Source organism: Propithecus coquereli, unplaced genomic scaffold (assembly GCF_000956105.1).
Source record: "Propithecus coquereli isolate 6110/MARCELLA unplaced genomic scaffold, Pcoq_1.0 Scaffold164, whole genome shotgun sequence".
NCBI classification, from domain to species: domain Eukaryota; kingdom Metazoa; phylum Chordata; class Mammalia; order Primates; family Indriidae; genus Propithecus; species Propithecus coquereli.
This window is the reverse complement of record NW_012140969.1, coordinates 638,946-654,095: the sequence shown is the minus strand read 5'-3', so window position 1 is coordinate 654,095 and position 15,150 is coordinate 638,946. Positions and strand designations below refer to the sequence as shown.

The following is a 15,150-nucleotide window of genomic DNA, read 5'->3' as shown; positions in this document are numbered from 1 at the left end:
CGGAGGCTGGGATGCTGCTTAACGCCCTACGGCACCCAGGGCGGCACCGAGTTCCGGATATTTGCAGTGATGGAGGAACTCAGCTGCAGGGAGTCGGGGAGTCTAGGAAGGATTCCTGCCAAGACAGCAGGGACCAGAGCACATTGAGGTGACCCCAGAGAGACCAGGAAAAGTGCCTGGGAAGCTTGAGGTTCCTGGGAAGCTGGGAGGGGGAGGGGGATCCGGGGCAGATGTGGAGACGCTGTTAGTCCCACAGTGAAGGTGGCGGTTCTCAGCCTGAGGAGGGAAAACACACTGAAATGTTATCGTGGGGGACAGGGACATCCTGTGCTGAGAGCTGAGTGAGGCTGGGGATCAGATTCACCGGGGTGCCTTGTGAGAGGCTCCCTTGCTGGGAGAGAGCAGCTGGCCAGGGTTTCGCCAGAGCGATGTGACCACAGGACAAGGGGCTGCAAGACGTAAGGCCCCGGCCCCAGGACCAGCCAGCGAAGAGGGTTCCACATGCTGGTGGCGGGACGGGCACAGTGGGATGCGGGGTGTTTCCCCTACAGCTGCATTCACTCAATTTACAGAACACGAGTGAGGGGCTGAGCTGAAGTGTGAGAACGTGTGCTCAGTCAGACGGCAGCGCCCGGAATATCCGTGGGGCTGCAAACCCCCTTCCATCAGAACCTAAGAGGAGCAAGGCAAGACGTGCTAGCAGCACAGGAGAACTTCAGAACCTCTCTGAACAGGACTCTCTTATTCAGGACAGTTTCCTAGAAGAGGAGAGAGATGGTGGCTTCTAGAATATTCTAATACTGTTTAAGTTTGTCTATTATCTAAAGTCCCTGTTTAGAAGGCATTTATGAAACCACAGACTCTCAGCTGGAAGAGAAGGCTTTTGGGTTCAGTCCCCCCATCTGATGAGCCATCAGACGGACTCTACGGGGTCATCCCAGGGTCAGGTGTCTTAACGTTACTGGGAAAATGTTGACGGTTGATGCAGTACCGATGGGTACATCAGGTTCAATATGTCACTCTATGTTCATGTATACTTGAAATTTTCCATAATAAAAAGTTTTTAACCTTTAAATTAGTTTTCGGTATAGGGAATCATAGTCCCAACACCCAGGGTGACAGCAAGAGCCCCCCCCCCCCAGCAGACTGCCTGTTCCTTGGCTTGTCAGAGAGGGAAGAATAGGAAGAGGAGGAAGAGAGGGAGAAGGGGTAGGAGGAGAGCTCCCTACTTGGTCTCTCCATATTTTTCTTTCATTTTCCCGTTTTTTAGACAGGGTCTTACTCTGTTGCCCAGGCTGGAGTGCACTGGTATGAGCACAGCTTACCATAGCCTCTAACTCCTAGACTCAAGCGATCCTCCTGTCTCAGCCTCCCAAGGTGCTGGGACTACAGGCATGAACTATCGCACCCAGCCTCTCCATATTTTTCTCCAGAGTCTGTGAAGCCATGCTCTCAGAACAGAGGCCACCCTATCAGAAGGCCTTAACAGGTACCGGGTCTTCTGCAAACACCTACAAGGTATGTGTCATCAGGAGGTGGAGCCACCATCCCCACCTTATGGACGGGGACACGGAGGCCTAGAAGTCACACTGTGAGACAGCAGAAAAGCGGGGCTTTCAGTGGCCCAGCTCCCACCCCCAGAGAGTTCAAACTCAGTGGCAGAAGTTCAAGTTGATGGCGTGACAGTGAACAGTCAGAGTGGCCCAAATACAAGAACTACCCATGGGGTACTCAGTGTTGTGCTGACTGTGTGTTGGGGCCTGGGCAAACAGGGACAGAGACAGGCCTGCCCCATAGGGTGCTCACCAGGGTCCCCTCCATACATGAGACCTGACCAACGTGTTCAGAGTCACTCTTTGGCCCCTTTCAGCTCTCAGAGCGTCCCATCTCTGGTGGCGCCTCATTTTTCCTGTCCTTCCACTGTCTTACTTCGTACACACTGTCGTAGAATGAATCGTTCCTCTTTTGGGAACCTATGTTCAATTTTACATGAGGGCAGTAGAAAAACAGAGTTTGAGCTAAAGATGAAACTTCACAGCCGCTGTTCCAAAGCTGCAGCTATCCTGAGCTGGGACCCCCACAGAGCCACAGGCACAGGAGCCAGTACCTGACAGGACGGCCGCCAGCACCCACTTTATAGAAACAGCTCTGTTTCTTTACCTGCTACTTTATCCCGAATGAGTTTTGCAGATTCGACTTCACCAATGCTGCTGAACAGACTTCGTAACTCATCCTGGGTCATGTTCTGAGGGAGGTAGTTGACAATTAAATTCGTTCTCCCGATGTCACCCCTGCAATCTTCGGCCATGTGGTCTTCATAACCATTAGACATGGTATTTTCCAAAAATCTGCAAAGGAAAAAAAAAAATCAAATAAATGCCAAATGTTCAAATTGCAATATATGAAGGCAAAACTAATGACTGCATTTGCACTTAGAAATTTTTCCTTTCTACACTCTGCATGTTCAACTTACAGCCGAACAAAAACCTGCACATGGACATTTATAGAGGCTTTATTCCAAGACCTGGAAGCAACCAGAATGTCCTCCAGTGGGTGAATGGATAAACAAACTCCATTTGTATGGTACATCCCTATGGTGGAACATTTTTCAGTGATAAAAAGAAATGAGCTATAGCTGGGTGCAGTGGCTCATGCCTATAATCCCAGAGCTTTGGGAGCCGAGGTGGGAGGATTGCTTGAGGCCAGGAGTTCGAGATCAGCCTAGACAACATAGCAAAACCCCAACTCTAAAAAAAATAAAAATATTAATAAAAAAAATTAGGCCAGTGTGGTGGCACGTGCCCATAGTCCCAGCTCCTCAGGAGGCTAAGGCAGGAGGATCTCGAGTCCAGGAGTTCAAGGTTGCAGTGAGCTATGATTGGGCACTCCAGCCTGGGTGACAGGGGGAGACCCTGTTGCAAAAAAAAAAAAAAAAAAAGAAATGAGCTTTTACACTATGAAAAGACATGCAGGAACTCTAAATGCATATTGCCAAGTGAAAGAAAACAGTCTGGGAGGGCAATATATTTATTGTATGATTCCAACTATATGACCTTCTGGAAAAGGCAAAACTACAGAGACAGTAAAAAGATCAATAGTTGCCAGGGATGGGGGTGGGGAGGGCATGAGGACAGTGGAGCACAGGGAATTTTCAGGGCAGCAAAACTATTCCGTATGACACTATTGTGGCCGATGCAGGGCAATAATACGTTTGTCAAATCCCAGAGACTGAACAACACAGAGAGAACCCTCATGTGAATTATGGACTATAGCTAGTAACAGTGTATCAATATTGATTCGTCAATTAAAACAAATGTATCACACTAATGTAAGATGCTAATAATGGGAAACTTATGTGTTGGGGCAGAGTATCTGGGAACTTACTGTAATTTCTTTGCTATTTTTCTGTAAACCTAAATCTGCTCTGAAAAATAAAGTCTACGAACACAAAACAGAACAACCCCAAGTTTAATCAAATTCACTAGGAGGGCTTCAGAGACACCTACAGACAATTCTAGCACCACAATTTAAGATTCTGTAAAATAGTGCTTGGACTGTCTCTCAAGAGCTTTCCAAAGACTTGTGATTGCCATCTCCTGGGTCCAGAGCCTGTGACGTGTGCCTAAGCACCCCAACCCCGGGCACCCTGTCTGTGGTTGAGAAGGCAGGTGATGGCCCTCTACACCCATTTATTCCCAGAGACATAGTGACTGAGTGGAAAAGAGGTTAAGATTTCTCTACAGTTAGAGGAACTTGGTCTTCACAGTTTGCAGCCGTTGAAATGCCTCTTGCAGCTGCCAAAGTCTTTACTCTCAGTGACAAACATCAAAGGCAGCAATGGCTTCAAAGAAGAGTCTGGATCAATGTGGCTGAGAGCACCAAGATCATTCTTCTGATGCACACCTCACACTGGACTTGCTCACAAGTACCGCATGCTGCCACCTCACTTAAGAGGTCCCTTGTCCCTGCCTCTAAACGCACAGTCACCCCCATGAATGCCCACCCACCTGGAGGTCTTAGCGGGCGGCCCACCCCTTTCTGCAGATTCCTGCTGCCAGGCTCTGTGTTATGTTTGAAAACCCAGTGCCCACGGTCATGAGCCTTCAGTCTTCTTTAAAAATAGCATTGCCAGCGGTTATATAAAAATCTGAACACATCTCTTGTGTGGAGATTTCCTACCTACTCCCTGAACCAACGCTGAGAGAAGAATTAGGTCTGGTTTCTCTTTTCCTGGTGGAAACATTAGGTGTTCCCTATCCTCCTACTAATCTCAGACAACGTGCAAAATTAGTACAATTTCCCAGAATTTCTTTTACTTATTTGAAGACGTTCTATGCTCTCTGCTCTTTATAAAGTAAGCTACCATCAAAAGCCATAGAAGAAAAGATTGGAAAGTCAGACTTCATAAAATTAAAAACTTCTGTATGGCAACAGGCATCACAAATAAAGACAAGCGGCAGCAGCCTGGGAGAAAAGATTTGCTACATAGTCTATCACTGACATCAGTGGTTCTCACTCCAGGCCATTCTGCCCCCCAGGGGACACTGGGCAATGTCTAGAGACATTTTTGGTTATCACGACTGGGGAGGCGGGGTGCACTATGGCACCCAGTGGGCAGAGCCCGGAGCTGTCAAACATTCTGTAAGGCAGTGGTCCCCAACATTTTTGGCACCAGGGACCGGTCTCATGGAAGACAATTCTTCCATGGACAGGGTTGGGGGGGATGGGGAGGGTACAGACAAATTCTCACAAGGAGCACGTGACTTAGATCCCTTGCATGCGCAGTTTACAACAGGGCTCACGCTCCTTTGAGAATCTAATGCCATTGCTGACCTAATAGGAGGCGGAGCTCAGGTGGTGACCCTAGCAATGTGCAGCTGGGGAGCGGCTGTAAACACAGATGAAGCTTCACTCCTCACCTCCTACTGTGCGGTTGGGGACCGCAGCTGTAAGGCACAGGACAGCCTCCACAACCACTAATTATCCAGCCCAAAACGTCCATACTGCTGAGGTTGAGAAAGCTTGATTCAAAGCATCTACAAATTAGTAAGGGAAATGAGCAGCAACTCATAGATGCCTGCAACTCAAATGGCTAATAAGCCCACAAAAAGATGCTCAACTTCATCAACGATCAGGAAAATGCAAAATAAAATGAGATGCTCCTTTCTCCCAGTCACATGGAATGAAATCCAGTTTAAGCGAGATAAAGGGGAAACAGCCTCACCTAGCATGGATCTGAGTATAAGATGGTATAACTTTTTTGGAGAACTTGGCAGCGCCTACCAAATGTTTTAATGTGAACACCACCCTTTGACTCAGAACTGTAGCAACCTGTTTTATAGAAATGATCACAAGAGTACAGGTGAATATATGCAAGGAACACACTACCCTGTGGCTTGTGAAAGTACAAAACTGGACGCGATCTAAATATACATTAATGGGAAATGGCTAACACCAATTTCCAATGGAAAGCATGGGGGGGGGTCACCAGCTTAATCGTGAAAAACCCCACAAGTTTGTTAAACTGTCCGTGGCCTGAAGATTTTAAAAGGGATCATTAGCTCAGAAGCAAATAAATAAGCCTGATCCAAAGCACAAGGGTTAACTCTGAAAACTGAAATGTACTCACATTTGCTCAAAATGTGATTCAAACGTGTCTCTTGTGTCTTCCTTTTTCTTTTCCTTTCCTCGCTTTCTCTAAGAATTGGGCATCTTCTCTGCTTTTCCCCTCATCCTACTCCATGGATGGTGAACGAGACAATGGTCACCTCATTCTTATTATTCAGAGTTGGGTAAAAAGGTGGACCTTCCAAAACGGAGGTCCGCACACCGCCGGTGGAACAACTTTGGCCCACCACCTGTTTTTACAAATAAAGTTTTATTGGAACCCAGCCACTATTATTTGTTTACATATTATCTATGGCTGGTTTTGTGCTACAATAACTGAGTTGAGTAGTAGCAACCGCGTGGCCGACAAAGCCAAAAATATTTACCATCTGGCTCTTGACAGAAAAAAATTTGCCGATCTCTGTTCTAAAGTGTAAAAATATAAAATTTCTAGGAAAAAATCTTCATGACATTGGGCTAGGCAGAAATTCCTTAGCTCCAACACCAAAAGCCTACTCCATTTAAAAAAAATTGCTAAACTGGCTATCATCAAAATTTAAAAGTTTGGTTCTGCAAAAGACACTGCTAGGAGAATTAAAACCCACAAACTGGAGAAAATATTTGCAAAAAGGACTTGTATTCAGAACATATTTTTTAAAGCTCTCAAAATAAGAAAACCCAATTTCAAGAATCGCAAAAGATTTGAACAGATACTACACGAAAGAAGAGCAAATAAGCACATGAAAGATGCTCAGTACCACTGGTTATTAGGAAAACGCAAATTAAAGCCACATTGAGATGCCAGTACCTACCTATTAGAATGGCTAAAACAAAAACAAACAACAAAAAAACAATGTCAAGGGCTGGCGGGGATATGGGAAAACAAGAATTTCACGCATTCCTAGTGGGAAAGCAAAAATGTTACAGCCACTTTGGAAAACAGATTGGCAGTTTCTTGTAGTGAAACATACACTTAGCATATGACCCAGCAATCCTACTCCTAGCAGTGACACAGTAGAAATGAAAACTTATGTCCACACAAAAACCTGTACACAAACGTGTACCGCAGTTTTACTCATAATTGCCGCAAACTGGTACCCAAATGTTCTTCAAACCGTTCATGGACGGATTCCAGTGCACATACGTTGCATACTACTCAGCAATAATAAGGCACCACCGATTCATGCTGCTTGTGTGAACCTCAAACACATCTTGCTAAGTGAAAGCAGACAGACTCACGAGGCTACGTACTGTGTGATTCCACTTCTATAACATTCTGGAAAAGACAAAACCCTATGGTCTGTGGTCACCAGGGGTAGGGAGTGAGGGCAAGGGCTGACTACACAGTGGCAGCATGAAGGAATATTTCTGTTTTTCGGGCGTTTGAACCTTCCGATATCTTAGTTACGGTAATAATCACACACCTCTGTCCATTTGTCAAAACTCAGAAAACTCTACACCAAATTTGCATTTCCATGTGCAAATTCCGCTTTGCTGCCCTCTTCCACACGGTGCTGGCTCTTCCTGACACGTTCAGTCGAGGCTGAGCAGTGCCCTGCAGGTCAAGTTCTCGGTCAACTGGCAGCGATGGAGAAACTGCACCCCCAGAAACACGGTTCATGGTGGTTCCAGGCCACGCCACTCTGCCCTCTGGAGCCCTTCCCTCAACCTTTTCCAAATCTGCATCACCGATCCCAGGCCAAACCAGCTTCTGTCCCCACAAGCTCCCACCTCAACCAGGCCTTGTCACTGGTCAATTATCAATGACTCCCAAGTCGCAGGGGCCTCTGCCCCCCTCCGCGTGGAAGGCCTGCAGACTGCTCCAAGTCAATGCGCTTGCTCCTCTGGCTTTCCCTTCATCAGTGTCACCACCCACTGAGGTCCAGAGCTCATATTACATTGCTCATGGTCAGACACGCTGTTAACAAGTGGCAGGGCCAGGCCTTGAGTTGTCGCTACAGTGCAGTCTCCCAAGGGTGAACCGGAAGGCCCTTTGTGACCGGGGCCCCCAGCTGGTTCTCCACCTCAGCCTCCACCTCCTCCCCTCCCCGCTCACTCCAGCTTCTTCCCAACACGTCACAGGCCTTCACCTTTCGGGGCCTTTGTTTTGGCTGCTCCCTTTGCAAGGCACGTCTGCCCTCTCCGTCACCTCCCGGCTCATCTTTAGAAAGTCACCTTCACCCCGGACAATAAGTTGTTCTAGTTCTCAACGCCTCCACACCATCAGTGTAAACCTTTATTCCTGCCCTAATAACGCTGACTTATAATTACTTCTTTACTCCAATGTCAACGGTGAGAGCCCTGAGGACTGAGGTTAACCCTGTCATCTGAGGGTACCCAGGCAACCCAGGCTGCGTCACGCTGCAGAAGCGGCCGGGAGAGGGGGTTGCTGGCTCTCAGACTCACCCTGGAATCATGTGTGTTGCTCTATTCTCTTATGTTAAAAAAGCCAGTTGGAGACGGTCCTGACATCCTAGTAACACACTCACCATCTTACTTTCTTAGGATCGTCAATAAGCACCGCCCCAAAGAATTAATTTCAGGGGGCAAAAAGGGAAACTTCGAGTTTAGCAAAATGAGTCCTGCTGATTTGGAAACGTTTCTGGTAACTGGAAGTAGCGGGGAGAAGTCCTGTTTGGATGATCTCTGAGGGTTTTCAACTCCGTCGCACTGTTTTAAACCATTCTGCTCGTGTACGTGACGTCAGCGATGTTTACATCTGTAGCACACCTAGCACAACACAGGGGACAGATGTGTGTGTCTCTACAGAGGACATAAAATACACATAGTGGTACATGTGTGAAGCAGTGCGACCGGTTTCCACTGGGCACATGTGAGAATCGGCCTCACTTCTAGCGATGAAGCAGGCTTTCTAAACTACTTGAGCTACAGCAAAACTAGAACAGTCAAATGCATCTTCAGACTCAATCATGACACTTCACACCTCATCTGACAGGCTGGGACTCAATTATTTCTGAGGTCCTCTCCAGATGCCAGATTCCAAGTCTACAAGGTAGAAGGCTTCGGTCATCCAGGAAACGCTCTGGTGCCAGAAAAAGACTGAAAGCACCATGTGACCCAATTATAATGCCATGCGAGGCAAAGGCTCAGGTGGACGCAGCCGACAGCCCCTTACTGGGCCCGGACCACGGCCCGTGGCAGGGATGGCCGACAGGCTGGAGCAGCTCCAGCTGAGTGACAACGATTCCCCACCAGCCAGGCCAAGAAGCCCCGGGGAGAAGCAGGTCAGGTGTGGCTGGCATCTGGCCCAGTCCAAGTGCTCTGCAGCCCTGCTAAGAGTTTTGGCTTCTTTCTGGCTGGTCAAGGCCAAAGGCCACCCCGGGGGGCTTGCACAGAAGGAAAAGCCCCTGGGCTCTGGAACCCAACAAGCCCGAACTCCAGCACTATCGTGGGTAAATCACTTCCCTTCTCTGAGCTTTAGTTTCCTCCAATCGGGATGTCACCACCTGCTTCAGAGCGTCTGGCATGAAGTAAATACCTGTCCCCTCAGTCCTACTTCATGAACAAAATCAAGGTGAACGTGTGTGTCTTCCTGACTTCCCTCCCCAGTTACAAACACCTTCATCTCCTCTCCTCCTGTCCTCGCCCCGGTCCAGACCTCCTCCTTTCCCTGAATCGCTTCATTTGATGGCACATCCACCTGTCCCCCAAGCCACCGCTCTCTGTCCCTCGTGCCTCATCAAGTACCAAGTTCTGCCGGTTTGACAGCTGAGATCGGTCTCCAACTCTCCTTCCACCTCTCTGCCATTGTCCCCATTTGGATCCGTCACCTCTTGTCTAGACTAACTTCTAAGTGGTCCCCCTGCCACACAAGTACTTCAAACCCAGCACACCCAACTTCGTCTTTTCCCTCCAAGTTACTCCTCTTCCTTCTGTCTCCCTGTTTCTGTTCATGGTGACATCAGTCTTGCCACTGAGTTCTTCTGATCTGTTCCCTCTCCTGTGAAGCCTTCCTCTGGCATAAATGCCTTTGACGGGTAGCCAGACCCAGTCACTTCCAGGCTCTCTGCTAACCCTTACTTCGCCCGGCACAGACGGAATGCCAGTCACGTGCCAGGCACAGAGCTCTGGGCATACAAAATAAAGAAGGAGCCCCAGTCTCAATCCTCAAGGGGTTCAGCCGTTTCGGGGCCACCCCAGCACTGCAACAGCCTATCAATTGGTTCTTCCTTGTCTCTCCCCCAGCTTGCAATCCTCTGGGCCTGCCTGTCAAGCACAGCACCAGTGGGCGCACGCTGCTCAATAGCTGCTCCCGCCTAGCCTGCAGGGTAACCGCCAAGCCCTCTGTCCAGCAGACACATGAGGACTCCTGCCACTGCCCACGTCACCTTTCTTGCCCCTGAAGAGCCCACGTGGCTCTCTGAACAAACCCGTGCCTTTGCCTGTGCTGTTTCTGCATCCTACAAAGCCCTTCCCCACCTCTCCCACCTCCCCTCATCCAGGAAGCATTCTGAGGTGTCCTGGGCCCACCAGGCTTGGAGAACAGTCCCTTCTCTGGGCTTCCGCACTGGCCAGTGCATGACTATCACTGCACTCACCAGAGTGGACTGAAATGATCTACACACGTGGTGTGCACGGTCACCTCCCCAGAGCCTAGCGCAGGGCCCAGGACACAATAGCGGAGCAGGGAGAGTCGTTCAAAGGAGGGAAGCAAGACTCACTTCCCTTCTGTAGGCTGGTTTCCTTCGGTCTTCCCCGACCCGTAGCCGGGGGCCGCCTCACCGCTGCCACCTAGGGGCGAAAGGCGGCACTGCTGCTCTCACCATTCAGTGTTTGCTCGATTCAATGAACTGAATGGGAAGGCGACACAAATGAGGGAACGCTAGATTGGTAGATTCGGTGCCGGTGGAAGAAGGGTGGCAGTCAGAGAGGAGCCTTCAAATGGTGAGTGAGCTCTGGGCTGAGCCCTGGAGCATGAGAAACACACCTCCAAGTGAAAGAGAACAGCATTCCAGGGTGAGACAGCAGCAGGGAGGGAGGGTTGGTGGGGTCTGTGTGCAGGGGCGCGGAGGGTCAGGGTATGAAAGAACTGGCTTCTGACTTTATCTCTTACGCCACCCCAAGAAGTTAACACAATTTGCTTTTCTTCTGCCCAAAGACTTTTAATCAAGAGTGACACAATCAGATCTGCATTTACAAAAGACAACTCTTGCTGGTGTGTGGAAGGAGGACAGAGGTGGGAAGTAGGAGTGAGAAGCAGTAAGCTTAGCAGCGCCAGGAAAACAGTATTTTCATAATTCTTTCGTTTTCTACTCGCTGCCCGTGACCTCAGACTCAACGCATCCAAACTGAAATTCTGCCCTCTCAAAACCAGTGCTTCGACATAAACACTATTTCCTTCCACATTTTGCGATGTTCATGTATCTTGGCCTCTTCATGGACCTTGAAGTTGCAGAATTTTATAACAGATCCCAGCAGCACAGAAGTTTGCACACAGAAGATATTCAATGACAACTGAATGTAATTCCCTGAAACACTGCCTCTCGGGGCACCCCGGGCCCTTGTGATTATAGGAGCAGCAAAACCCAGTGGTGAAGAGTAAGGGCTTTGCGTCAGAGGGCCCGAGTTCAAACCCTGCCCCAGCCACTTTACTGCGTAAGACTGGTCCTGTCAATCCTCAGCTTCTTCATCTCTAAACTGGAAATTTTAACAGTATCTACTTCACAGGCTGAAGACAAACGTCTGTGAAGTGTCAAGCATATAGTAAATTCTCAATAAACACTGGCAATTATTTGCAACATCACTTACTCAGTGCCTACCATGCAGACCATGTACAATGCTGTAGGCTCCCCGTACCCTTAAATCCGCACAATACTTTTGTCCTTCCCGTTTCACAGATAAGAAAACTAAGGCTCAACATAGCTGAGCTTGCTCAAGGTCTTGGAGGAACTTCTGGTGGAAAATCATTTAGTTCCGTGGTGGTTCTCACCTGCGAGTGTGCGTGTGTGTGAGTGAGAGTGAGAGAGACAGAGAGAAAGGGATGAGAGGCCCCACCCCCACCTCCGGGGGACATCCCGCTGGCATCTAGAAGGAAGAGGCCAGGGATGCTGCTCAACTTACTACAATGCACGGGACAGCCCCCTACAACCACGAATTATCTGACCCCCAAATGTTAGCAGTGCTGAGGTTGAGAAACCCTTCTCTAGCCAGATCCTCCTCCCCATCTTCCCACTTCTGGAGTACTGGCCATCCGGATCCCAAACGAATACTTTTCGGTAAGGAGGGCTCGGTCCCTCCACGGGCAGCTCGTGCAGAAGTTGTGCAAAACTTCTTCTCCACCTCACCTGCACACAGTAGGGACCAAAACCCATTTTAATAAGCCAAGCAGCAGAGGGCACCGGAAAAGGAACAGCATCCATCCCCCATTGTTCAATTGCTTGCAGTTTGTGTTTCCAACACACACACATATTTTACAAATCCTAACGTCCCACGCCCCACAAACAGCTTTGTTAGAGATGGCGCTCAAAAAATAAGACAGCAGTCTAGATTTTTTCCGGGACTCCCGTACCTATTGAAGGGTTTGCACACTTCTTAAAGGACCTCAGAACGGCCGCGGTCCTCTGACAACGACCACAAAAGAATCTGTAGGATTTCCCGGGGGAACGGACCCGTGGGCCGTGACCTCTGCGCGCTCGAAGCGCTCATCCCACTCCCCCACCACTGGCCCTACTCTCCCGCCTCCGAACCCCGCGCTTCCAAGGATACCGGGGCCCCGGCCGCGGAGCCCGGCCCCCAGGCGCGTGCCCACGCCGTGTCCCCCTCGCCGGTCCCTCGCGGCGCCCGAGGAATCCGGCCCGGGGCCTGTCGCCGGCGCCCACACCGGCCAGCCCCCGCCCTCCCGCTGCGGCCCGCGCGCGTCCCCTCCCCCGGCCCGACGCGGCCTGGGCCTTGGCCGGTGCAGGCCCCGCGGGCGCCCGCGGCCCGGCCAGGCGAGCTCAGGCCTGCCGCGGCCTACCCCGTCGAGCGCCGCCGAAGGCCCTCCGCCTCACCTGGACGCGGGCGGGCAGGCCCGGGGCTGCTCCGGGGCGGGAGGACGGGCGGCGGCGGCGCGGCGCTAACGGCTCCGCTCGGCCTCGGTAGCGGTGGCGGCGGTGGCGGCGACGGCGACGGCGGCGGCTCCTCCTCAGCGCGCACGACCCGCTCCGGCCCGCGGCCCGGACACGCCCCCCCGGCGCGCGCGCTCATTGGCCGGCGTCCGCCACGGCGCGCTGCTCATTGGCCTGTGTGGCTGTCGCGGCGCCCCGGGGCGCGCGGGAGAGGCGGGACTTCCGGCCGGCGCCGCCTGAGAAGGGCTTGGCGGCCGGCGGAGACGCGGGAGGCCAGCGATGGCCGCGGAGGGGCAGCGCCGGGGTCCGGCTCCCAGAGGCCGAAGGAAGGCGGTGGCGGAGGAGCGGCGTTCCTTGTCGAGCCCATGCCATGCGTCCCACACCTGTCCGTCCCGCCGCCGCCGCCGCCCAACAAGGTAGGAACGGTCAGCGGGCCAGGACTGTGGGTCAGGACCTGGGTTCGAATCCCAGCCCCAAGGTTTCCGCGCTACGCCCGGTTGGGCAGGCCTGACGTCACTCCGCTCGGCCTCAGTTTCCTCATCTGGTGCGGTGAGGAGGCGGGGCAGGGGAAGTGGTCAGCACTCCATCGATTAGAGCGAGCGAGTTCGTAGAGGCTCTGCCTCCCATTCATTTATTTTTATTGAGTGCCTACTACGTGCCAATCACCGTATGGGCAGCGAACGGACAAAAATACATGTTCTTACTGAGCTGACATTCTAGGCCAGTGCTGTCCCCTAGAAATATATGCGAGCCACATGTGCAACTTCTAAATTTTCCAGTAGGTGACATTCTTGATCAGCGCTGTCCAGGAAAAGTTTAAGCGAGCCACAAATTTGTCTGCCACGTGTGTAATTTAAATGTGTTAAATAATTGGCCATGTTTAAAAATAAGTAAAAAGAAACAGGTGATGTTCGTTTTAATAATGTGTTCGATTTGACCCAATATGTTGTTATTTAAACTTGTTGTCAATATGAGGCCAGGAGGTGGCTCACGCCTGTAGTCCTAGCACTCTGAGAGGCCGAGGCGGGAGGATCACTTGAGCCCAGGAGTCTGAGGTTGCAGTGAGCTATGATCCTGCCAGTGCACTGTACCTGGGGCGACAGAGTGAGACTCTGTCTCAAATAAATAAGTAAATAAATAAAAATAAACATGTCAATATAAAAAAAATACAGGATATGTTACATTCTTCCCCACCCCCAACACCTTTGAAATCTAGTGGGTATTTTACATTCAGTGTGGCACACCTTAAATTGGACTGGCTCAGAAGGGCTCAACAGTCACATGTTGCCAGCGACTATTGCATTGGACCGTGCAGTGCCAGATGGGGAGGCAGAAGAGAAATCAAATGGATTCCACATCGAGTGGTGAAAAGGGTAAGAAGAAAAATAAGTTGGGGAAAGGAAGCATAGGAAATGTGAGGGCTGCAATTTTTTTTTTTTTTTTTTTTTAGCGAGGCGTGGGGGTCTCACTATGTTGCCCAGGCTAGACTCCTGGGCTCAAGAAGCTATCCTCCCACCTTAGCCTCCTGTGTAGCTGTGACTACAAGCACATGCCACGGCACCCAGCTGAAGGTTACAATTTGAAAGAGGGTGCTCAGGAAGGTTGTGAAGATGGCAGTTGAGAAGTACCCAGAGGAGTTGAGAACACTGAACAAATAATTACACTCTTTGTTGTTGAGTGCAGTGCTGTCCAGTGGAACTTTCTGGAATCATTGGCATATATTCTATATCAGCACTGTCCAATCCAGTAGCCACTAGCTCCCTGTGGCTTTTTTGTACCTGGCTTGTGGCTGGTACCACTGAAGAACTGAATTTTTTTTTTTTAAAGCTATGGTCTCGCTGTGTCGCTCAGGCTAGAGTGCAGTGGCATCATCATAGCTCACTGCAACCTCCAACTCCTTGGCTCAAGTGATCCTCCTGCCTCAGCCTCCCAAGTAGCTGGAACTATAGGTGCGCACCACCGTGCTTGGCTAATTTTTCTGGTTTTTGTACAGATAGGGTCTCGCTTTTGCTCAAGCTGGTCTCGAAGTCTTGGCCTGAAGCAGTGCCCCAGCCTTGGCCTCCTAGAGTGCTGGGATTCCAGGTGTGAGCACCACACCAGGCCTGCATTTTTAATTGTACTTAATTTTTAATTAATTTTAATTTTAATAGTGACATAGGGCTAGTGGCTCCTATAGTGGATGGCATAGGTTTAGTACAATGGTGACAAGTGCTCTAAATGAGAGTGTCCTTCACGCCAAATGCTTCGTGTACATTCTCCCACACAGTCCTGGAAATAGCTCTGTGATATGGGAACTGTAATCATCATTGCCATGATGAAGAATGAAGTTCTTCATTTATTCATCTATACATTAGTATTATCAGTAGACTTTATTTTTTAGAACAGTTTCAGATTTACAGAAATATTACAGCAAAGATAATAGTTAGCATTATTCCCCACACCTGGTTCCCCCATTAGTAACATTTTTTGTTAGAAT

At 50.1% G+C, this 15,150-nt stretch overlaps 1 protein-coding gene across 2 annotated transcripts in view; it reads right to left on the bottom strand.

The window, feature by feature from the left end:
* ELAVL1 (ELAV like RNA binding protein 1) overlaps nt 1-12,784 on the bottom strand; it is a 33,728-nt gene extending 20,944 nt beyond the window's left edge. The window contains exons 1-2 of one of the 2 annotated variants that reach the window (XM_012641447.1): nt 12,618-12,784; nt 2,161-2,348 (exon numbers count right to left, since the gene is read on the bottom strand). In XM_012641447.1, coding sequence (XP_012496901.1) covers nt 2,161-2,332 — 172 coding nt within the window. In that variant the 5' untranslated portion in view covers nt 2,333-2,348; nt 12,618-12,784. The remainder of the gene's footprint in view (nt 1-2,160; nt 2,349-12,617) is intronic. The other variant, XM_012641448.1, reaches the window with a different exon arrangement.
* Nucleotides 12,785-15,150: the final 2,366 nt, after the last annotated feature.